The 24729-nt window shown below is 41.6% G+C and overlaps 1 protein-coding gene and 1 non-coding gene across 4 annotated transcripts; both read left to right on the top strand.

Moving 5' to 3' along the window:
* The first annotated feature begins 150 nt into the window (after window positions 1-150).
* LOC132692354 (placenta-specific gene 8 protein-like) lies at window positions 151-24557 on the top strand. 3 transcript variants are annotated; one of them, XM_060654704.1, is made up of 5 exons: window positions 151-319; window positions 15912-16040; window positions 17829-17953; window positions 22538-22659; window positions 24349-24557. In XM_060654704.1, exons 1-4 carry the CDS (start codon window positions 166-168, stop codon window positions 22640-22642), a joined length of 513 nt encoding a protein of 170 aa, XP_060510687.1. In that variant the 5' UTR covers window positions 151-165; the 3' UTR covers window positions 22643-22659; window positions 24349-24557. The 3 variants fall into 3 exon arrangements, with proteins under 3 accessions (XP_060510687.1, XP_060510688.1, XP_060510689.1); XM_060654705.2 differs by lacking the exon at window positions 151-319 and adding an exon at window positions 1340-1447 and having other exon boundaries at window positions 15916-16040; XM_060654706.2 differs by lacking the exon at window positions 151-319 and adding an exon at window positions 1362-1447.
* LOC132693486 (small nucleolar RNA SNORA18) lies at window positions 10493-10625 on the top strand. Its single transcript, XR_009616853.1, has one exon. It is a non-coding gene; the product is annotated as a small nucleolar RNA SNORA18 (small nucleolar RNA).
* Window positions 24558-24729: the final 172 nt, after the last annotated feature.

Below are 24729 nucleotides of genomic sequence, written 5' to 3'. Positions count from 1 at the left end.
GTTTCTTTGTCTTTATTAGGAGGATAAAAACAACTAATATAACTGATACATTCCTCAAAATGAAACAATTCTGTGCTTGGCACATAGCAGGTCCTCAATAAACCACCACCTTTTTTTTTTCTTTAAAGAGATCTGCCCAAGAGCCAGTCAGTGGCCTAGAACTTGATGGCCTCTTGCTTTGTAAAATGCCAAGGATATTTTCTATACGGTCTGTGCAGTGTGTCTACCTTCCCCGGCTGTGAGCTCTTCCAGGACAGGCATGACATCGCCTATCTTTTTTATCAAGTGGCCTATGTGTGCAGTGACTATTGCTCGCACGGTAAGGTTCTGAAATAAGATAGCGTTTTATACCGATAGTGTACCCAGCGGTACATGTGAAATGTTAATAGTCTAGGCAAATGTCCCTCGGAGATAAGTGAGCACTCATGAACCCTTTCCCACTTATCTTGTGCCTCCAGGAACAACTCCCTCTGTACATACCTCTAACCTGGGGGAGCAGAAAACAGTGTAAGTGATGTGAGTCATTCAAGCTTTATGTTCAAACACCATGACAGAAAGTACAACTCATTAGGGTCACACCAATAGGAATTAAGGACATTTTAACCTTGGCTAAGCTAACACATTTTTAGTCAGCAACCTGGAAGCAATTGAGGTTTTATATATAGTATTGTGTATTTATGTGCCTCTCTAATGATTCCTTAAGTGAATCATTCCCTCTTCCCTTCCCCCGCCCAATTCCAAAGAGCTGCTGTTTCCTATTAGGATTTTTAGTTAAATCCCTCCTCTTGCTCTCCTCCCTGCTCAGGCCCTCTGCATCCTTCATTCACTATAAAGTTGTGAGATGGACGTTGGTCTCGCTTTTGAGAAACCAGGCTCCACGCTGGCACCAGACAGGTGGCATCAGCTTGCCACTGACCACATCCCTGCTCTGCCCCCTACCCTTCAAGAGATATTCTCATCCAGCTCCTTAGCTAAGAATGTAAGTCCCAACAATCCAGCCAGAAGGAAGGTTACATATCTCTTCAGCATTTCTGAGACCTCAGACCAGCTGCCCAATGCTTACCTTCAAATGCATTTCATGCCCCTTAAATGCCTTGGGGAGTCAATAAATTAGAGAAACCCTAAATAAATAAACAAGCCTTGGATCTTCATAAAACATGTTGTTGTCTAATCATAAATAAATCTCACCATGGTGTCAGGCAAATGTCACAGAAAATAATATAATGAAATTAAATGCAGTGTGTATTTTCTTAAATAGAAGAACATTGACCCCCAAGGCAAAGAGACAATTCCCACAAGATTGCAGTCCCCACCTCCTAATTTTCCCCACCCCTAACCCCTCCCTCCCTGACTCCAGCCCTAAGGCTGAAGCCAACAAAGCAGTCGTGTTCCTGAGGCTTCTCCAGTTTGACCCGGGCTGCTGTCCTCTGTAGTTAATCAGAGTGTGGTAAGTATTATTGCGATACAAAGTAATACGTTTTAGTTGTGTAACTTTTCTCTTTACCATCTTCTTTAAAAAGAAAAAAAATTATTAAAAAAGTAAGAAACTATAAAGCTAGTAAATTCTTACCATGTAATTAACACAAGCCAGGGCAGAATTGAATGGTAGGTATTCATCATGTGTCTCACCGAATTTTTTTTAAAAAGCATATGTCTGCAATATGCAATTGTCTTTTAAATTAAATTTGGCTGTAGTGACTCTTAAGAGCTTAGGTATATCATGACTGTTTCTTTAAAATGTGCTACTAGAAGATACATTTGTATGAGGAAAAAAATATTCTTTATCCTTAAAGAAGAAATCATCATATTACCATTAAGACTCGTGTGTTTAAACATAATATTTTAAATTGTTTCTAGAAAGTTTCTTGTTTTATGATTGGTTTCAGGATTTGCTGTTGGAATTAGTTTTGCTAGTAAGGAGGCATGATTCTGCTTTCCATCATTTTGAGGTTTATCATTACTGTCAGAATTAACTCTAAATGTCTCTGTTTTGTTAGGGGGAAGAAAAACCAATTTTTTTGAAATTGTTGGGATCTGGCCACTTGTTACCTTTCCTGATTTGTAGCATTGTTATTATCAGTAGTAACACCAAGGCAGCTCTCAGTATTTTCCCTGTCGAGGGAATGATTAGCTTTTCTCACTGGCATGATTTAGAGGAAAAGGAAAAAAGAAACTTTTTTCCCTTCCTCTTATATCCAGCCCCTAAGAAAAGCACATTTGTTATAAATGGTATTTCTGACGTCTAGATGTCTAGACTAAAGACTTTAAAATTATGTGTATGAAACTTACAATTTCTATATTCATACATTTTTCATTCAGATGTTTTAAAAAAGAAAAAATACCCATTGAGCGTCTGCTCTGCTCCAGGCCCTGTGGTGGGATAAAAAGTTGAGTGGAGTTATGTCTCTGACTCCAGAAGAGGAGAAGGACCTGAGAACAGCTTACCTTAAAAATATCCAGGACCAGACAGACATCTTTAAATGTCTTAAATGCACTGAAATATATATGATGTGCTACCTGTCCACACCCTCTCATACGTAAATAAGGGTGAAGTCCAATATCATTATGATTATTTCCCTCAAGGATTACATTTATTTGAGCAAGGAGGCTAAATATTTTTCTAAAATTTTCTCTCATTTATTTTACTTTATTGGCCCAGCTTTATTGGTGCCCTAAGGATGTGCTTCATTTACCTCCTGGTAGGTAACCAACCTTGGGAGCACTTGATGTGTTAGCAAAATGTACAGGAAGCCCAGAGGACTGAGCAGGCATTCCATGGGTGGCCATCAATTTTACTGAGAAATCTGCACTTAACATTGCATTGATGGTCTCTTGGGTTTAACTTGGGGGTAGTGAAAATGGAGACAGATGTGGATTTAATGGATGACCCTTTTAGCACATAGACAATGTTTTGGAAGAGTACATCTGGAGGCTTTTGAAAAAAAAAAAAACATTATAATCAAGTGTTTGTATAGTCTGCTGCCTCTTCCCTGAACTAAATTTGTCATCATTTAAGTGTTCCATGGCCACAAGTAACTGTATTCTCATTGAAATTTTGAGACCTATTTATACCAATGAAAGCATTTGCAATGGTTTTGTTGTTTTCTTATAAAGTACTGGATGGGTCCTGCTCAAGTTTTAGGTTACTGACACCATCCAAATTCAACAATCTGGAAGTTTTGATTATTGATTTTGTGGCTAAGGACCAGCACTATCTGAGCCTTATTTCCATCACCAGTATGAGTAGTTAGCATTGGGGATAGGGGATAGGGGTGTGGAGGGAGAAATTCTTCCACCCACCCACCATAAAATACAATTTAAAATCATTTAACAAACTTGACTGTTTACCAAACACATTTTTTTAAAAATAAAGTCTGTTCAAGATGTTCTGTACTGACGTGGATGCAGCTGTTAGCTAGCTGTATTGACTTACCAGGTAAGGGACCTTAGGCCCACATAATTAAAAAGGACAGGTAATTCCAATTCAAATATGAGTCACAGCAAGATTTAAAATCGAGTGCATGCTTCATAAGTCTTCTAGTTCTTTTAGCCGAACTATTAAGTCTAAGACATCTACAAGGCTGCTATACTGTGGATGTGACCAGACACCAGATATGCTATACCAGATATGGGGGAGCCAAGCCCTCTGCAAATCCAGGAGCTGGTGATACCCTCTTCTCCTTTTGGGATTCCTCTTTGCTGAGCTCCTCGTGGAGACAGAGTTCCAGAAAGACTTGAAGAGAGAAACAGAATAAAGGCAAGGCACCAGTCTGAGGAAACAGACCATTACCTAAGTGAGAAATCTGGTTTTAAGTTGAGGGATGTCAGGGTCTTTGCATATGAATTAGGACTTTAAAGTTAACTCAAAAATTGATTCAGTCAGTTAATTGTATTTCTTTATTTTTTTTTTCAAGTTTATTTATTTATTTTGAGAGAGAGAGAGAAAGCGCCAGTCATGGAGGAGCAGAAAAACCCTCTCTGCTCTTTTACACCCATCCAAGAGTCATAGTAAGGGTCTTAGCTAATCAGAGAATAACAATCCTGAGCTGGAGCACAATGATTGGGTACCATTTCTACAAGAGGTGAACACCTGCTCCCCAAGTGTTAATGAACAGCAAGGGGAGTAACCTTCTCTATACTGTAGGAGAAATGGATTTATCGCTTAATTTAAAAGAATCTTCATTAAAACATGGTCCTGTACATGCATTGGTTTTTGCTGGGCTCAATACACGGACATTACATCACAAATTTCAGTAAGGTTAACTTTGTATGGTAGATTTACCAGAGATTTTTTTCTTTTGATCTTTTTGTGATTGTTAGAGTATCTTCACTGAGCATATTATTTTGGCTACATTTTTATAATTATATGTATTTGCAGTAAAAATGTAAGTGGTAGGAGAAATTTGAAATTGGGGGGAAATATGTGTTTTATTTTTGTGTAAAAGACTTAAGTGCCACTACTTCAATACTCAAATCATCATTTCGGATGGACTTTCTTTAACACAGCGATTTGCAACCCTCACCACATCTTGGAGCCACCTGGGACACATTAAAAATATCGGTTCCAAGGCCACTAACCCCTTTGCCCAGGCAGTGGGTCCGCAGAATCAGAGTGGAGCCAAGTGGTTGGTATTTTTAAAAGGTCAACTCATTACATTATCTAAGATTCCATGTTGCAATTCTTTTATCTCCATAGTACTGACCAGGAAATTGGTTCCCTAAAATTGTACTCTAAGAGTGTTTTACTGCCTTCTTTTATTGTCACAGTGGGTGGGTTTCATTAACACCTGACATAAGCATTTTCCCGGTTCTATGGTACACAACTTTGGGACTTTGATCACTCCTATGGTCACATGCAATTCATCAGCACATGCAAAAGATGTACCTCTTAACAAAACACTATATGCTTCTTTTAAATGGGTCTTTTAAATACAACAATGTCAGTTGTATGTAGACTTTGTTGGCCATTTTTCGCTTCTCAGCTTCCCCCCCAGGGAAGGCCTAGAACTGGTGTCTGAGGAAAACACAGGCTTCTCATAAATATGCTTTTAACTTATCTGCACTTTGAGTTAGGATGGCTGTTAACTCAGTCTGTGCTACACTAGGGTGGCCTTCTATTCAGGTGTGTGTCTTGACTGCCTCATTTAATTTTGATGACAATACATTTGCCTTAAATGCCTTCCCTTCTGCATCCCTGTTCCTATGCATGATAAGCAACCTTCATGGGGAATCGGAACTCTGGTTCTCACCAAACACTTTTAATTCAGCCCCATTGCTGCCCAATTCTTACCATATCGTAGCTGGTTAAAATACTCATGGAGGGTTGTCTGAGAATATACATCCAGTGTTTCTCTGAACAATCTACAAAATTTGATTTTTAATCCTGAATCATCCAGATGATCAGGGGGATAAGTAGTTTGCTGGGATCATTTTAGTTTCTCATAGATTGCTTTCAGTGATTCTACTCCAGAATTGTGCTTTAACCCTATACTAGGAAATAAGTTCATGAAAGTCACTGTTCTATTTATTGTAGAGATTCTGTTAAAGGCTTTGACCACCACATGTCATACATCATCTCCTTTTTGAGGACCTTGATGAGAAATTTCTCTAGGTCTCAAACTGTTCTTATTTTATAGACATGGTCACTTCCCTAAATGTTTGTGTTCCCTCTTTGCTTTGCCTGATGGGAAACTCAGAATTTTATTTGTAGCCCATGTCCAGCAATATACAGAAATTTTAAAGCATGTGCTAAATTTGCTTCAGACTTTACTTTCCCTGTGCCCAATTTCTTCATTTTCCATGTTACATCTTGTTATATTTGTAAGTTTGTAAGATGCTCAAATCTTTGTAAGAACAGGATGAGAGTATTAATCAAGAGTTTCTCGGCCTTGACACTATTGGGCCAAATAATTTATTGTTGGCAGGAAAGGAGGATTAAATGGAGGATTAGGAAGAAAGAATGGGGAGTGGTACCCTTGGCCTCTCTCCACTAGACGTCAATAGCAGTTCCTGGTACTGGGGAGGTACCTTGCCCATGATAGATTTATCTCCTACTTTTAGGGAAGAAGGGCAAGAACAAGAGGTCAAATGACCTTCCAGCCTCTGCCATTTTCTCCAACTCCTTCGGCTTAATACAGTGAACATGCCAACTTGCCATATTTTAGTGTGGTGTATCCTGAACCCCAACACTTAGTATTTTCTAGGCTATGTGCAAGTCACTGTCTTTGGGGGATGCAGATAACTGGAATCCACTTTCACCCTCAGAAAACCTGCAAATGAAAAAACAAAACAAAACAAAATAAAAAATGTAAGTGTTCAGTTTGCACATATCTGAGTCTCATATCTGAAGCTGATATAGCTTCTGAGAGCTTCCCCGATGACCCTGGGGAGAAGGAAGTCAAGACACTGTTATTGGCTTTTAGAGGCAGCCAAGTATCAATAGTGTGGCTCATGCCCAGTGTGCTGACCCCTATGTTCAGTGGGCTCTGTGCCACATCATGAGAGAGTTGAGCAAGGGTGAGTAGGAAGACAGGCAAATCCAACTTGGAGGATTAGGAACGGCTTCATGGAGGAGGTGGCATTTGACATGAGAGCTTAACGGGTAAGTAGGGAAACAAGGGTCAGGGTCTCACAGCAGGAACAGGGTGGAGGGAATTCCTGAAGAGTGGTGTGCAAAGTGGCCTGAGAAGGGAAGGAAGTGGTAATCAAAGGACTGGAAAAATAGGGTGGATCATTTCCTGAAGGTGACCAGTTTGGGAATGAAAAGGCATTCTTCCCCTAGAACCACTTACGCCTGAGAGCACATTAACAAATTTTAAGATAAAAGTAGAGAAGAAGCTGAATGAATTAGGTCACCGAAGAAGGAGTGTGGGAGAATGACAACAGAGACCTGGGAGGTTCCAATATATCACTGTTCTTTATCCCTGACCTTTGCCCCAGTTCAAGGTTTTAGTAAGAACCTTTACTTCCTTGATGAAAGGAGGATAACGGACTCTCCTGGTGTCAGGAAAATTCCCAAGCACTATCAAATAAATAAATATTCCTGAGAGGCTCCTCATTTATGGATTACCAAGCAAGCATGAGAGGCACCTGGGTGGCTCAGTAAGTTAAGCATCTGACTTTGGCTCAGGTCATGATCTCACGGTTCATTCATTCAAGCCCCATGTTGGACTCTGTGCTGACAGCTCAGAGCCTACAGCCTGCTTCAGATTCTGTGTCTCCCTCTGTCTTTGCCCCTGCCCCACTCGTGCTCACTCATGTGCTCTCTCTCTCTCTCTCTCTCTCAAAAATAAACATTAAAAAGAACATTTTTAAAGGATTACCAAGCATAAGCACCATTTTTAACAAAAGGGAAAGTGTTTTGGAGTGGCATTTTGGTTATAAAAATAGTTTAGGGGCACCTGGGTGGCTCAGTTAGGTGTCTGACTCTTGTTTTTGGCTCAGGTCATGAGTTCACGGTCAAAGGGATGGAACCCCACGTTGGGATCTGCACTGATAGTTCAGAGCCTGCTTGGGATTCTTTCTCTCCGTCTCTCTCTGCCCCTCCCCTGCTCACGCTCTCGCTCTCAAAATAAATAAATGTTAAAAAAAGACATTATTTAGCTAAAATTAGGAAATGCCATACCTTCAATTATACACAATCATTTTTACTTTTACATATAACAGAGTTTTCGTTGTTCGGGCTAACATTTCAGAAATGACGCGATTGGTGGTACATCATCCAAGGATCGTACTGTGATACAGACAATGCAGGGTTCTGTAGGCGATCCAGATAACTGACTCCAGATGCAGACTCAGACCCAGGACTAACGGCAGGCCTGTTGTGGTTTCTGGGTGCTGGAGAAGCTCAGGGAGGAAGATTCCCTGGAGGAGAAGGATCTGAATGTGTCTGGGGAGGGAGGGAAACCGAGAAGTCAGATACTGGTAAACCTCCTTTCCCCACTCCGAGTCTATAATATGCAGAAGGGATATATCCTCACCTATGGCCTACCATGGAGGCTTCACTAAGTTGTGCAGAATGCCCTCCCCACATCACCCCACCACCCCAGACAGTGACCAAAGGCTTTTTGTTTCCAGATATTATTTAGTTTAAATTCAGAAATGTCATACTTTCAATGATGCATAATCATTTTTAAATTTCCTTATAACTGAGAGTTTCCATAGTTTGGCTAAAATTTCAGAAATGATTTTGTAGGAGATGAAAAATAATTTACCCTCTATGCTTCCAAGTTCTCAACTGGGGCCCCTGAAACAAAATACGGATTAAGAAGAGAAAAGACAGAAGTTTATTATGCATATATCTCATGTACACGGGAGATATGCAGGAAAATGAATAACTCTCAGAGGTGGCTTAGAATTTGGGCTTACACACCAGCTTTCAGCTAAAGGCACTGGAGAGAAAGTGTAGGGAAAGCCAATTTTGGGGAGGGGAGCAGGTAAACAAGGTTAAGGTTTGTAATGAAGATTTGAGTCCATACTTTTTCCATTGATAAGAGTTTCTTGTGGTACAGAATCATCCCTCTCTTCCTGATATGAGAAGGGGACACTTACAAATGGAGATTTCCCCTTATAAATGTAAATTTCCCTTACTGGGTAACTTCCTTGTTTTCAGAGCTTCTCCTATGTGTGCTGTCTCTCAAAATAATCAACTAAAAATAACTCTTATGCCAGAGAGGCATATTTTGGAATGGCATTTTCTGGTCTACACACAACAGGTGCAAAGTCAGAGTCCCCATGTGATGCAGAGACTGCATAATTCTGCTTGAGACGCAGGGGAGTGGGACAACTAGTTCCAGATGCAGATGAGACCCAGCACTAAAAAACAGGCCTGCTGGGGGCTGTTTGGGTGCTGGAGAAGCTCCAAGTGACTCAAAGCAGGGGCTTTCCCAATTGAGGTTATTTACTTTGCTTTTCCAGAAATGGGTTGCATACAACCCATGGAATGATCTGGCAGAAAGCTGAGAGCTGGAAGGAGGTAGAGGAGAAAGGCAGGATGGAAACAGAGGGAATGAGGGGACTAGGGAAACTCAAGTCAAGTGACATTCAGCAGTTTGGCGGATCCCAAGAGCATAGCTGAGACTGGTGGAGAGAAATGGAGCCCATGCAGGCCCTGGGCCAATCAATTGGACTCCTTCCTAAAGATAGGACTTGGTCGAATGGAAGAGCATGGACTTCAGCTTTAGCTCACCCACCTGGGAACCTGGCTGCACTGCTCCAAGTATTGGGTTTCAAATTAGGAGAAAAGATTATTATGAAACTAGAATCCCCTCACATACCTAACATTGCTTAACATGAAATCTGGCAGTAGAAACTGCTCAAGAAATTTCCGTTTCCTTCCCTTATCCATGAATAAACAACTGCATTCCCAGAGGAAATGCTCTTGTAAGAATTTAGATAGAAGTAATAAATCATGACCACCGTTAGTGTCCTTTGGCCTCTCCCACTCTGTGGGGGGTGGGAGACAGCTTCCTGCACAACCTTAGGGAAGCCTCTTTGTTCTGGCCTCCCTTACACCAATCCCAATCCTGTAAACTGGGAGGCAGGAACTGTCCCCCACTGTGGAATTATCTAATTCCAAAATCATTCTCTCAACTGTCCAAATAAATGAAAAATGCCCGGTTAAATTTGAATTTCAACTAATGGATGAAAAACTTTTTAGTGTAAGTATGTCTCAAATACTGCTTGAGTCTTACTTATTCAAATTTAACAGAATCTCCTTTATTAATTTTCCTAAATGCGGCAGCCCTGTTCCATCGTTTGACCCTAATTTCTGCTTTTCTGAGTCTTAGGCCTAGGCTTCTGCTTCCCAGCTTCTGTAGCAACCTATGGGTAAAATGAAAGATGGTGGTACCAACAGGTATTCCAAGGACGTGGGGCAAATAGAACTCTCATCCTTTACTGATGGGAGTGTAAATTCCACTACTTCACAATACTGTTTGATACTTTCTACCAACCCTAGGGCCCAGCAATTCTACTCCTAGATGTAGACACAACTGAAATACATACCTGGTCCACCTAAAGATGGGTACAAGAATGTTCATAGCACTGCTATCCCACTTCTAATAGTCCAAACTAGAAACAATACAATGGTAGCGTGGATAAATAAGTCGTGTATATCTATAGGATGATTTATTATATGACAATGAGAATAAGTGAATTATTGCTATACACGACATGGTTGAATCTCACAATCTTAAATTTGAGCAAAAGAAGCCAGACACAGAAGAATAAATAGTGCATATAATTAAATATATGTAAGTCTCAAAAGCAGGCAAAACGAGGCTCTGGTGTTTAAAGACAAAGTAGAAGTTGGGCAGAGGGGTATGAGTTCCTAAGAGAGTTCAGGAGGGCTTCTGTGGTGCTGGTAATGTCCTGCTTCTTGAACCAGGCTGTGGTTACAAGGACTGTTCACTGTTAAATTCATCAATCATGCTTATGAGCTCTGTACTTGACTACATGTATATTGCACTTCAATTAGATGTTTACTGAAAGAGTTGAGGTCTGTCCTGATGGGGCTTTTTTCTCTGCAGACCTACATTGTTGGAAACACCTCGTGGAGTCCATGTGTGGTTTCCTTATTCACGGAACTATGTGTTAGATCTGTGGGAAAGAACTACAAGACATCTCTCTGCTAAAATTATGTGAAAGACCTAATAGCCAACTTGTTTAAATCTTAGGTATTGGCGTATCCCAGCAATCTGTACAATTCTGGGGTGTGATAGTGTAGGGGTGAATATGACTCGAACTCATTCATGTTTAGAGAGTGTCTGAAATTGAGAACCAGGCAGATCCCTCTACTCTGACCCTAAACGTGTCCCTAAAGTAAAGAAACTGGATCCCAAAGATTACAGGTGGAGAATTTGTGAAGCATGTCCATATTCACGTAAAGGTCAAAGAAGCCCAACCGAAAGAACTCTGGACTGACAGTGACAACTGTGGATTGAACAAAAGTTCTTTTTTTTGTTTCTTAATGTTTGTTTATTTATTTTGAGAGAGAGAGAGCAGGGGAGGGGCCGAGAGGGAGAGAGAGAGAGAGAGAGAGAGAGAGAGAGAGAGAGAGAGAGAGAATCCCAAGCAGGCTCTGAGCTGTCAGTACAGAGCTTAATGCGAGGCTCAAACCCATGAACTAGGAGATCATGACCCATGCCGAAATCAAGAGTCGGATGCCCAACCAAATGAGTCACCCAGGTGCCCTGACCAAAAGTTATTTTTAAAAGACAATTTTGGGGGCACCTGGGTGGCTCAGTCGGTTAAGTGTCCGACTCTTGGTTTTAGCTCAGGTCATGATCTCACTCACGGTTTCGTGAGTTCAAGCTCCGCATCGGGCTCTGCGCTGGTAGTGTGGATCCTGCTTGGGATTCTCTCTCTGCCCCTTCCCCACTCGCACTGTCTCTGTCTCTCTCAAAATAAACAAATAAACCTAAAAAATAATAAAAAATAAATGAAAGGGCTATTTTGAAGATTATGATTCTGACTTTGGAGCACCTTTAGTGATGGGCAGTAGAAGTTACCTTTTCTTCCTGAGCAGGTCTTGTTTGCTTTGGCTGGCAAGATTACAATCCCAGACTGGTAGAGTCTGTGGAAATAATAATAAAAGCTTTAGAGTCCCAAGAACTGAATTTAAATCCCAGCCCTGCCACTCTGTTACTGCAGACACGTGACTTTCTGTTTCTTTCCCTTTCATCTGTGGCCTCGTAGAAGACATGCCCTTGTCTTACAATATATAGGAGAGTGTAAAGGAGGGGTGGGGATTCTACTTGTTTCCCTCCAGGACCAAGTACTCTCTTTAATGTAACTACTACTCAGGAAGAATTTATCCCATGCCAGCCACCACTCTAAGAGCTTTTCAGATATTATTTAAGGCACCTGACAGCTTTGTTACTATGTAGTGTGCATATCCCCATTTCACAGATTCAGGACAATGAGGCACATGGAAGGGAAGTAACTCCCCCAAGGTCATTAGCTAGTGACTGTGGAGCTGGAGTCTGGCCAGTGTCCATGATGGAAACCACTGGATCCTGCTGTCTGGTCCACCTTCCCATCTTTGGGTTTCCATAATGTTTCTTGTGAGGTGTCCCCATGTCTTTTCCCTGAAAGACGGGGAAGAGGGTGCAGGGCAACACTCCATCTTCGAGACAAACCTCATTTCCTCATCTATAAATTAAAGAGGTTGGACTAGTGATCCTGACTTTCCTTGGCTCTGGCATGTAACCTCTCTGCCTCCATTTTCATGTCTGCAGTAGAAAGCGTCTTACCAGCCTTTATTCCCTGAGTGCTTCAGTGTGCTGGGAATATTAAACAGAGATCAGGGTTAACTAGAGATCAAACATGAACACACTTTGGAAAGTAGAATGCTCCTTGCGAACATCAGCCATTGTTATATTGGCAACATATCACATTCAGGTTTTTTTCCATCTGCTTTCTTGCCACTGAAACTCTCTTTAGATTCTCCCTCATGTATATGGTAGTTTGCAGTTTTCAAACTTGATCTTACTTGAGCCTGCCAAATACCAGCAATGACTACAATCCAAGCCTTTAGGGGTGCCTGGGTGGCTCAGTCAGTTGAATGTCCAAGTCTTGATTTCAGCTCAGATCTTGATCTCGAGGTTCATGGGTTTCAGCCCCATGTTGGGCTCTGCGCTGACAGTGTGGAGCCTGTTTGGGATTCTCTCTCTCTCTCCCTCTCTCTCTGCCCAACCCCCAGCTCTCTCTCTCTTTCTCTCTCTCTCTCTCTCTCTCTCTCCAAATAAATAAATAAACTTAAAAAAATAAATAAATAAAATAAAATCCAAGCCTTGAGATTCCTACCCCATTGTTTACTTTAGCACCACACTGTCATTAGCCTTCTGGAGCTGTGACCCCACGCACTATCCTTGCTACTTAGCAACGTTTAGTCTAAAATAGACACAGGGGAGCATATGTCAGGTCACTGGCATACAGGAAGCACAGTGCTTAATAGACATAGTCTATTGACATAGTCTTAGAGATGACTGCAATACAACAAACCATGAGAAAAGTGGTATTATACCCATTTTAAAGATGTTAGGGCACCTGGGTCGCTCAGTCTGTTAAGCATCTGACTCCGGCTCAGAGGTCACGATCTCGTGGTTCGTAGGTTCAAACCCCGTGCTGGGCTCTGTGCTGACAGCTCAGAGCCTGGAGTCTGCTTCGGATTTTGTGTCTCCCTCTCTCTCTGCCCCTCCCCCTGCTCACAAGCTCACACGCTCTCTCTTTCTCTCTCTCAAAAATAAACATTAAAATTTTTTCAAAAAAAAAAGAATATAGACTTATTGGTATACTTCTTTCTTTAATGATACACACGCAGCAGCCACAGCTATGCGTACATTTTGTCTGTAATGATTTTTCCAGTATATATTTTGAAGGTAATGGATAATTCATCCTTGAGGCCAGAAGTATATCTATAGCATTCCATACTGAGCAGCCCACTACCTGCACAATTTATTCACATTCTGTAACTATTTCTTGGATAATAGATTGAGCTCACACTGTGTGCCCGCTCTAATTAGACGGTGGTAGGAAAGGTATCATAATCCTCCTACATAATCGGAGAGGAGAAAGACCTTTGGACCCCAATGAAATATCTATCTAGCCCTGCAGTTTCAACATAGTTCCTAATGTGATTTGACAGTAAATATAGAGCCTTCTCAACCTGGTGGTTTTCCCTTTGTGTCATAAAGCAGGTTCTCAATAATAAATATTAGAGGCACCTTTCCAAGGTAGTCCAAAGTGCCTTGGCTTTTATTATTCCATAAAACCTCCACCCCCACCTTTTGTTTAATTTTTTTTGATGTTCACGTTTGAGAGAGAGACACACACAGAGCGAGCAGGGGAGGAGCAGAGAGAGAGGGAGGCACAGAACCCAAAGCGGGTGCCAGGCTCTGAGCTGTCAGCACAGAGCCCGACACGGGGCTTGAACACACTGACTGAGAGATCATGACCTGAGCCGAGGTTGGACGCTTAACCGACTGATCACCGAGTCAAAACCTCCACCCCTTTTATAAGGACTCACCTGTTGGGGGAATCAACTGATCACAGCCATGGATTTCAGCATATACAAAATCAATCAGGAAAAAGAGCAGGGCAGAGGAAGAGCTGAGAAGACTGGCAAAGGCTGAGAGAGACCTGTAAATCAGATCTCCATTGCTGTCTGCTTCACAATTGCCTCTTAAAATGTTACTCACCCAGGGTCCACCCCAGCTAGTGAATCAGAATCAAGCACATGTGTTTCGCAGCCAAGCACTAAGGATGAACCTAGTGCACAGCCAGGACTGAGATGCATGGTGGGAGCATCTTTTTTTTTAATGTTTATTTTTGAGAGAGAGAGAGGGAGACACAGAATCTGAAGCAGGCTCCAGGCTCTGAGCTGTCAGCACAAAGCCTGATGTGGGGCTCGAACTCACAAGCTGTGAGATCTGACCCAAGCCGAAGTCGGAGGCTTAACCAACTGAGCGACCCAGGTGCCCTGCAAGTGGGAGCATCTTTGACCGGGGCCTTCCCTGACAACATGGAGGAACAGGTGGACAGATAACGGGGCCTTGCACCTAGTTAAGGGAAACGTTGCAGGTGAACAGGGGCCAAGGCTACAGAGCACTGCATATGGTTAGATATGAAGTAGTAAAGAAGAAAGCTTTAACATTAGTCGTTGTGAAACCAAACACATTCTCTCCCTTGGGAGTTCTGACTGGTTAAAGCTCAGGAGACTTCACTTGATCACTTGATGAAATCTGAAAAGTATAGGTACCACTTTGTTCAAGGGACACTATTCCTTAGTGGTTTTTCAACTATTGCATTTTTCTGTGGAAGCTTGAAGCACCACCCCCCTCACCCTTTTTTTTTCAGATTCTGGACGACGATTTCACACACAAAAAAATAATCATTTTTTGGGGTGCCTGGGTAGCTCAGTTGAGATAGCGACCGACTTTGGCTCAGGTCATGATCTCACAGTTCATGGGTTTGAGCCCCACGTCAGGCTGTGTGCTGACAGCTCAGAGCCTGGAGCCTGCTTCAGATACTGTGTCTCCCTCTCTCTCTCTCTGCCCCTCCCGCATTCATTCTCTCTCTCTCTCTCTCTCTCTCTCTCTCTCAAGAATAAATAAACATTTAAAAAAATTAATCGTTTTTTTTTTAAGTAACCCAAGACATCTGTTAGCTATCAGGACACCACTAGTAATTATGCAATGAAGGCTGACATTAGCTAGAAGCATCTGTGAGATGGCAATTTTTTGGAGAAGTAAAGAACTCTATCTCACAAAGTTCTCTTAAGGAGAAACTGAGATAATGTCTGTGCAATAGCTTTGGATTCTTTTTATGTTTTTTTATTTATTTTTGAGAGAGAGAGAGAGACAGAGACAGAGTATGGGGTGTGGGGCGCACAGAGAGGGAGACATAGAATCCGAAGCAGGCTCCAGGTTCTGAGCTGTCAGCATAGAGCCCGAAACGGGGCTTAAACCCACAAACTGTGAGATCATGACCTGAGCCGAAGTCGGACGCTTAACCGACTGAACCACCCAGGCGCCCCTCTGTGCAATAGCTTTGTAAAAGTTATTAGAATTACTATTAAATAAAACACTTCATACGCAAAATAGATATTGTTCAGGATGGTTGTCTTGAAAAAAGAAGAAAAAAATCCTCTTGCCAATAAAAAGAGAAAAAAATCAGAGAAAGGGGCTATAAACCTCCCCAGAAAACCTGTGAAAGGAGCCCTCACCCCATCTCCTTGATGTTTCTAATTGCCTAGTATCGACAATATCTGGAAATGTCTTGTTAAGTCAGTTGAGTGTGGCCACCCCTAATTAGGAGAAATGTGATGAAATGTCTTCTCAACTGGAATCTGCGTGATATCCAACCAATACAGGCAGGCGTTTAATACTTTTTTGGGTTTGTTTTCACAGGCAGTGCCCTTCAGAACTTAGCCTTAAAAATGAATCCCGTTGTTTCACAGCCAGGATATGGGACCGGGGGTGTGATGCATAGTGACTGGCAATCTGGCGTATTTGACTGCTGTGATGACCTGGGGATTTGTAAGTACATGTGTTATTGTTCCTCCTCGGCTCCCATAATACAGGTTCCTGACCTAATAAAACTCATCTACTCATCCTGCCATTGAGCTCCTGCTTTATGGTCAACTCAGAAGTCACAAGCTGCAAGCCCGTGGGTGGATTTAGCTGCCAGATATGTTTTTGTTTGTCCTGTACACAATGACCTCTCTTCATGCATTACTTTAAAAATACTAGGAAACATATAAAATCAGATTTCACATAAAAATCTGGCCTCCCAATGTAGATTTCCAGCTTCTCTTGGAAATCGGAAAATATGGAGAGATGAGCCTTCAGCACACATGGTGGGGGTCTGCTGCTGCTTAGCATGAGCTAATCCCACTGAAGGAGATTCTCATTCTAGTTTGCCATATGTATTTATGTCCACCATTGTCTATTCTGTGTTTTTTGTCTCAATCTATTTCACTCATTTTAGCTGTGCGACCTTGAGTTTGTGATCCTTGCTTAGATCGATCACCTTTTGCAATTTTCCACCTCTTAGTATCACCATGTTCTTGACATATCGGTCTGGTTTGTCTTCTATTTACTTCTCCTTTTACCTACAATGCCGTCCTGTGTTTCCCAGCTTTCAGTGATGTTCTTGCGACTCTTGTCATTGTTCCATTTCAGGAAGCCTTGTGGGTTTTTAGCTTTACTGAAATCTAATTCTTTTCTACAACAAAACACACTGTTTATGTGAGAAACCTTTTCTTATTTCAGAGTCTCATGTCATATGGGTTGCAGACATCCTCTGTGGGGCTCATCTTTCCATTGTGTGTGAAAAATAGCCTCCTTTTTTGTATGTGATGGAAGTTCCACCAGGTTCTTTGGAGATAGCCTTTTGCTTAAAAACAATCAATCAAGAAACCACAGACTCTCTTATCATACCAGAACTCCATCCCAGAACTTTTCAAAACACATTTTTACTCAAAGCATATTTGAGAACAGTTTCCTGTTTGTTTCTATTTTCTTTTTTTTTTTTTAATTTTTTTAAACATTTATTTATTTTTGAGACAGAGACAGAGCATGAACGGGGGAGGGTCAGAGAGAGAGGGAGACACAGAATCTGAAACAGGCTCCAGGCTCTGAGCAGTCAGCACAGAGCCCGACGCGGGGCTCCAATTCACGAGCGAGATCATGACCTGAGCTGAAGTCGGCCGCTTAACCGACTGAGCCACCCAGGTCCCCCTGTTTCTATTTTCTTAAGCCCTTTCTCTGCCTTACAGAGACTCTTTACAGTGAAACTGCGCTCAACTTTTTAAACTACCAATACACATATCCCTTAATTCCTGCTTGCTTCCATCCACATGATGAGGACAGTGCCCTCCTTTTGCCTGAATGACCACCTAGAAACTATTTCTGCTCTTTGTCATGATTTCTTTACTCAGTGTTTTCTGCCCCTAAACACCCTCCCATGGTTTTTCCACGGCTTCTCAGACATCCTGACGCCACAAACTTCCTCTGCAAGCGTGACCCGAATGTAACAAGGGCAGGGAAGAAAGATAATGGGAACAATCTCAGACTGGCAAGGCAGGAGCTTTTGCAATTAAATCTGACCCAGTAATAATGACTCACAAATTATCCCCAGTTCCTGGATAGCCGGCTCTAGAAGCAAGACACTGAGAGCCAGGTGACAACATTGTTTTCTCTGAGTCCCCATTAAAGCCATTTCCTGAGCCAACATCTTTTTGAAAGAGGTGTGATTTCATTGAAAGCATGGTGACTTTCACTAACTCTTCTATGTGGCTTCCCCCTCTTCCTCCCCGCACCCAGGCCTCTGTGGGACCTTCTTTCCCCTATGCCTTTCCTGTCAGATCGCCTCTGACATGAACGAATGCTGTCTGTGCGGAGCGAGTGTCGCCATGAGGACCTTGTATCGGACGCGATATGGCATCCCGGTAAGTCACCCGCGTGCACGGTGAGGCGTGAGCCCAGATACCAGAGGGTTCCCTTCAGTCTGACCACAATTGTGTGATTGCCCACCTTGCCTTCATGGCTTGGCCCTGATCTTTTCTCCACTCCTGTCCTAAATGTGTCATGTGATTACCAGGGGCTGTGCTGCCACGGACACCATGGAACAAATTAGTACCACAATCTTAAATTGTTCCAGTAGGTATGTCCCTGAAACAGTTGCTGGAGGTGAGTAGGTGAGGAACGGAGGGCCCTTAGCCTCTCCTGGCTTTACTCAGAGTCAGACATAGGACCCTACAAATCTGCAGGCTGAGCCACAGTTAGAAAGCCGTGGGATGAAATGGGGGTGTAGTGGATCCCTTCACAGCTGGCACGCCTGCCTTCTAAGCCAGTGTTCATTCATTCAAAAGTGATTATTGAGCATCTGGACCCTGGCTAAGTCCTATCGTATTCATTCATTCAACAGGGATTTATCCCGTACATGGGACATGCCGATTCCAGAAGCTAGAGACACCTCAGTGAACAAAGCAAATCAAAAGCCCTGTCTGCGTGTAGCTTACATCCTTTTTCTTCTTATGTTTTTGAGAGCTTTATTTGCACATAGTTTCAGACTTAAAAGTTGCAGAAATAATACAACAACAAAAAAGAAATAATACAAAGAATTCCTGAATGCCCTTCACCCACATTCCCCAAATACTAAAATCTTGCCACCTTTGCTTTATTTACTCTTTCCTCTACCTCTCTGTCCATTCTGTTTTATTTTTTCCAAAACATTGAGAAGAAATTACAAACTTGATGTCCTATTACCTCTGTTACAGCATGCATTTCTTAATAGCAAGGACGTTCATTTATATAACCATAACATAATGATCAAAATCAGGAATTTAACATTGATACAACACTATCAGCTAATATGTGGATCTTATTTAAACTTTACCAATTAACCCAATTAACATTCTTTGGATGAGAAGAAAATCAATCTGGAATCACACATTTGTTCAACTGTCATTCAACCCTAGTTATTCCTACAATAAGGAATAGTTTCTCACTCTTTCCCTGTCTTTTTTTCCTCCGAAGTACAGATCAGTTATTTTGTAGACTACCCCTCAATTTGGTGTGTCAAATTTGTCTTCATGGTTAGACAGGTTTTACACTTTGGCAGAACCTCCACAGAACTGACCCAATATGTGCTGTGCTTCATGTCAAGAGGCACATGACATCGGTGTATCCCATTATGGTGGTTTAATTTGATTACTTAGTTAAGATATAGCGTCTGCTAGGATTCTCGACGGTAATGTTGCCTTTTTCCCCTCTATAATGTGTAAGCACCTTGGTGAGAGATATAAATATTTTATTCCTCATCAAACCTTCACCCACAAGGAATAATAGCCATTGACGATTCTCACCTGGATCAATTGTTACTATGATGGCTGTCAATGGCAGAGCTTACATTCTAATAGGAGAAGATGGCCACAGTGTAACTAAGTAAACACTTTATAGGGTGCTGATGAGTGGTACAGAAAAAATAAAGCCAAGATGAGGAATAAAGAGTGTTGAAGCATTCTAATTTTATTTTATTTTCAGCATCATGAAATGTATTTTCATCTAAACAAGGTTTATCCCAGGAATGCAAAGATGGTTCAGTATCAGAATACTCTATTTATAGATTCAAAAAGAAAAGCCATATGATCATCTCAACTGATGCCGAAAAAAGCATTCAACACAATTCAATACTTATCCACATTTTTAGAAAGGGAGTTCTAATTTTAAGTATGGTTATCAGGGAAGGCCTTGGTACAAAAGTAAAGACCTAAAAGGATGAGAAGTTGACCCACCTGGGGGTCTTCAGCCAGGCAGAGGGAAGGGCACCACCAAAGACTTTTAAAGTAGAGTTTATCTGGAATGTTCCAGAAACTGCAAGGGGCTAGGGAGGTAGGTATAGAGAGAGTGAGGGGGTGAGGGTAGGATGTCATAGAAAAAGATGACATCAGAGCAAGAGTTAGAACTTCTAGGGCCTTGAAGACCATTATAAGAACTTTAGCTGTTACTCTGAGTGAGCAGAGAAGCCATTGAAATGTTTTAAACAAAGAAGTGACGTGATGGATTTTTTTCCTGAAAACTTAGCCTCTGCCCCAATCACTGCTCCCATAGAAACGGGAGCAAGTTCTTAATCCCCCTACACCTCAGCCCCCTCACTGATTGAATGGTCATGATGATATCTCCCCTTGGTGGTGTAGTAAGAGTCATGTGAAATAATGTATGGACAATGTATATACTATCCATAGCACAGGATCTGGCAATTAATAAGTGCTCAGTAGGGCGCCTGGGTGGCTCAGTAGTTTGGGCGGCCGGCTACAGATGATCTCGCGGTCTGTGAGTTTGAGCCCCGCGTTTGGCTCTGTGCTGAGAGCTCAGAGCCTGGAGCCTGCTTCGGATTCTGTGTCTCCCTCTCTCTGCCTCTGCCCTGCTTGCTCTGTGTCTCTGTCTCTCTCTCAAAAATAATAAACATTGGGGCGCCTGAGTGGCTCAGTCGGTTAAGCGTCTGACTTCGGCTCGGGTCACAATCTCACGGTCCGTGAGTTCGAGCCCCGCGTCAGGCTCTGTGCTGACAGCTCAGAGCCTGGAGCCTGTTTCAGATTCTGTGTCTCCCTCTCTGTCTGACCCTCCCCCATTCATGCTCTGTCTCTCTCTGTCTCAAAAATAAGTAAACGTTAAAAAAAAATTTTTTTTTAAGTAATAATAAACATTAAATTTTTTTTTTTTTAAATAAGTGCTTGGTAAACAACTACTTTTACTTCTGTTCTTTTCTTCGAGAATCACTCAGTTGTTTCACAGGGCAGAGGTGTGTTCAGAGCCTGACTCATTTCTCCTGCGTGCTTGCTCAGCTGCCTGACTTGCTCAGCAGCTGCAAGTGAGGCTGCTCTCATTCATGCTATTCTTAAGGCAGCATAACACACAGAGGTTCTTAATTTTGTGCCCTGACCTTGAACTTCCTGAATTGCATGCAAAGTGTCATTCATATGTACTTATGCATATAGTGTGAGGGTAAGATTCTCAAAGCAACCCAAAACCTCAACATGGAATATAGGAAGGGGAACTTAGCTGGATCCTGGAGATAAGGGGTTAGGAAACACTCAACATATAGCAAACTGTTTGACTCTCTGCTAAGTCATTTGGTGGTGTCAGTTTTCTCATCTGTCATGAGGAAGTTGTGCAAGATGATTCCTAGTTCTAGGATTCTAGGATAAGGTATGGTTCCTCGATGTACAATGAAGCAATATATTTATAGACAGTGTATCTCTATTTCCTCCTTAGAACAGACCTAAAAATAATTCCCTGGACTGATTTGTATCATTCAGGCTCTCTGCTTTATTTCTCTTTCATATCCATGCAAACTTTTATGGGGCTGGTACAATGCAGCCTCTCTGATCTGCCCCCCCCCCCCCACCCTGCTTCATGGACACAGTCAAGAAAGCATCCCTTTGGCCAGGGCATAAGAGAGAAGGAGGAAGAAAAGAAAGAAACAACTACTGATTGTACTACTACTTGCTGGGATATTATTCTGATGTATATTTACTCATTTACTACTTGCAAACTCCTGTGGTACAGGAATTGTTACCTCCCTTTATAGATATGGAAACCATATATATGAGAAAATGAGAAAGGCTTAAGGTCATAGAACATGTGAATGTTGGAATTGTTCACCCAGTGTCTCCTGCACCAGAATAGGCGTCCTTTCAAGGGCATGTCTCCCAGAAGGTCATTGAGGACCCAACTGGACCCTTCCATTGAGAAGGCCCCCAAATCCTTGCAAAATACTCCATACCATGGTTTGCCAAACAATATTCATTACTTTCTTCTTTTCCCGATAATTTGCATATCTCCTTTTCTCCTAACACCCCCCCTTTGCAGAACTTGAGAGAGGTCAACGAAATTGGCCAGAGGGATGCAGTGTGGGGCCTGGTCTGGCACTACTTGCAAGCTACAGAAAATTTGTGCATTTCACAATCGGCTTTAAAGGGAAGCATTTTAGAAGAGATGACAGAGGACTCGGGCTATAGTTGTAAACTGCAGATCATTTGACATAGTGTCACAAGGGCACTGGCTTGAAAAAAGAAAGACCAAGAGCTGCCACCAATTTGTTATGTGATCTGAACAAGTCATTTAGCTTCACTTGGTCATCAGAAAAATAAGGATAATGTCACAGAATTCTCATGATAAAGCAGTAACATACAATGTACCTTTTTTAAATGTTTGTTTTATTGATTTTGAGAGAGAGAGCAAAAGCAGGGGAGGGTCAGAAAGAGAGAGAGAGAGAGAGAGAGAGAGAGAGAGAGAGAGAGAATCCCAAGCAGTCTTCATGCTCAGCTCAGAGCCCAACACGGGACTCAAACCCAAGAACCATGAGATCATGACCTGAGCTGAAATTAAGAGTCAGACACTTAACCGACTGAGCCACCCAGATGCCCCCAATGTACCTTTTAAAGAGTTTTGAAAAACTATACAAATGCAAGGAATTGTGTGAATGTATTTATGGGATATATGTTGACCCACTGCTTGTTTTTCCACAGGGATCTATTTGCAGTGATTTCCTATGGCTGGGATGTTTCCCTCATTGCACCCTTTGCCAACTCAAGCGAGATATTGAGAAAAGAAAAGCAATGAATGCTTTCTAAAAACGGCTTACAACTTGGTAAGTTGTTGGGAATTCTTTGATTTAGGAGTAACAAAACAAATTCTCAATAACATCTTTTATTTCCTTGGTCTTCTCTCACAAACACATGAAACATCCCTTACAAAATGGGGGACAAATGATTTTTAATTGCCAGGCCACACCAACAGTCGGTAGTCAGCTTCCATGGTTTGACAGGGCTAAATCTGATAGGATAACAATGAATTCTGGGATTTTTTAGGTTGTCTGCCACAGGAGGGGTGGCTGTGTGATGCGCCAAGTGAGCACGCCACATATCAACCACGTATATCTTAACTAGACCATGACTTAAGGTAGTCGAGATATGTATGCGACCAGACCTTCATTTCCCTAAGTATGGTTCCTAGTTCTACTGTTACCAACAGTAACCAGTTGAGGTATTATACTAAACGTGACTGCGTAATGTGCCTAGTTCTGTGTTCTTGATGACATCAGAATGTTAATATAACAATCCTTCCTCCAAAGTGATGGGAAGCTAGTTTTTAGTCTCTATAAGTGTGGACAATTCACCCAGTTATGCCAAATTCCCAAAGCCCCCACTATGAAGAAGAGTTATTGACTTTTTCGTGACTATGTTATCAAAATTGGGTAGCTGCTCATTTACCTGGTTTCCTAAGCTCCCCTACTCACATTTTTAATCTTCTGAGTTCCTGTTTCTCTCAGGCAAGCAGGTAATAGTTTACTTGTCCTGTCTTTCAATCTCTTATTGCCAGTCCCCGTGGAATTTGCAATTAATGTTTAGTTTTCACGTGGAAATGGCTATTATCTATAAAATCCTATCTCCCAAGAGGCCTTTGAGAATGTTTGATTAGGATGGTACATTCATGTGCATAATAAGTTGTCACTGGCCCAATCTGTCCTTTTTTAGTTATTTTGCCACATGCTCCACAAAATAATGTCCTCTCCATGAGCATTTTTAGTTCATTTCATGTTGCATTTTCATACCATTTTAGTATCTGAGCATTTGTCTCCCAATTGCTTTCAACCCTCAATGACTGAGATGCAGAGTCAAGATGGGGAGTTTTCTTATCATCCCTCTTCCTCCTTTACTCTACCTGCTGAGAATTGACTATTATCTCTCTTTCCAAGCACTGACGTTTGTTAAAAGGCCTGTGTTAATAACTTGACTTAGAACCTGATGCCAAAGTAGCCCTAAGGGAAGGAAGATGTGACAGTTTACTGGTATAGTCATCCGGTCAATGAAAAAGATTGGTTAGTGTTCTCTGCCCTTTGGAGACTCTTACCTTGGCATGGTTGATGATTCATTGACATTTGATAACAGAAATTAACTCTGGCAATCTACAGATTATTCTATTGGTTCCCTCAACCACCTAGCGACAGTGCCTGACACTCAGTAGGCACTTAATAAATATTGTGGAAGAATAACTCAATGCAACTTTCAAGCAAGGAAGCATAATGAGGCCCTCACCTAGGAGATTCATGTGAATCTTAACTGGTGATTGTGATTCTTTCTAATAGATTGTACTGAAGCAGGGACCATGATTTGATGTAAATTTTAAATATGTAACAGTTTGGCAGTAGGGTTGAGGTGGAACAGAAGTTTCGATTTTTGGAACAAGATAATATAAAGAAAGAAACTGATAAGTCCTGATTTGTTCATTCATTCTCTCTTTTCTTTTCTTTCCTTTTTTTTTTTCCTGATTTCTACAGGTCATATTCACAATGTGGTGAAAGAAATGCTGGAATGACACACTGCACCTGCTGTGCTATCTCACCCCAAATCTGAGAAACTAATTCAACTAATCATATGGCTTCCAATGGCTTCAAGACCTTTTTAATTTCCAGTTTATTGCAAAAGAAGTATATTTCCCATGCTGTTCTCTAAAATGACTGCTATTAAAAAATGAACATCCTCCACATTTCTTGTGTCTTTAAATACAGCTTCATGAAAAATTCAATATGATTTTTTAAAAAAAATGAACCCAAGTTTGTTAAAATGTTAAAGTTGAATGATGGGTACATGGAGAGTCTTTTTTTTTTTTTCTTTCTTTTTTTAATTTTGAAAGGCTTTTTTTTTTAAGTATAGTTGAC

This window comes from Panthera onca, chromosome B1 (assembly GCF_046562875.1).
Source record: "Panthera onca isolate mPanOnc1 chromosome B1, mPanOnc1 haplotype 2, whole genome shotgun sequence".
Taxonomy (NCBI): Eukaryota; Metazoa; Chordata; class Mammalia; order Carnivora; family Felidae; genus Panthera; species Panthera onca.
The sequence above is the reverse complement of the archived record's forward strand: the minus strand, read 5'-3'. Positions and strand labels throughout refer to the sequence as shown.

Bases quoted from the DNA above. Each gene is read 5' to 3' on its own strand.
- LOC132692354 (XM_060654704.1), top strand. From the start codon at position 166: ATGGCCTCTTGCTTTGTAAAATGCCAAGGATATTTTCTATACGGTCTG. The intron at 16,041-17,828 runs GTAAGTACATGT...CCCCGCACCCAG, and splicing joins CTGTGATGACCTGGGGATTT to GCCTCTGTGGGACCTTCTTT. The intron at 17,954-22,537 runs GTAAGTCACCCG...GTTTTTCCACAG, and splicing joins GGACGCGATATGGCATCCCG to GGATCTATTTGCAGTGATTT.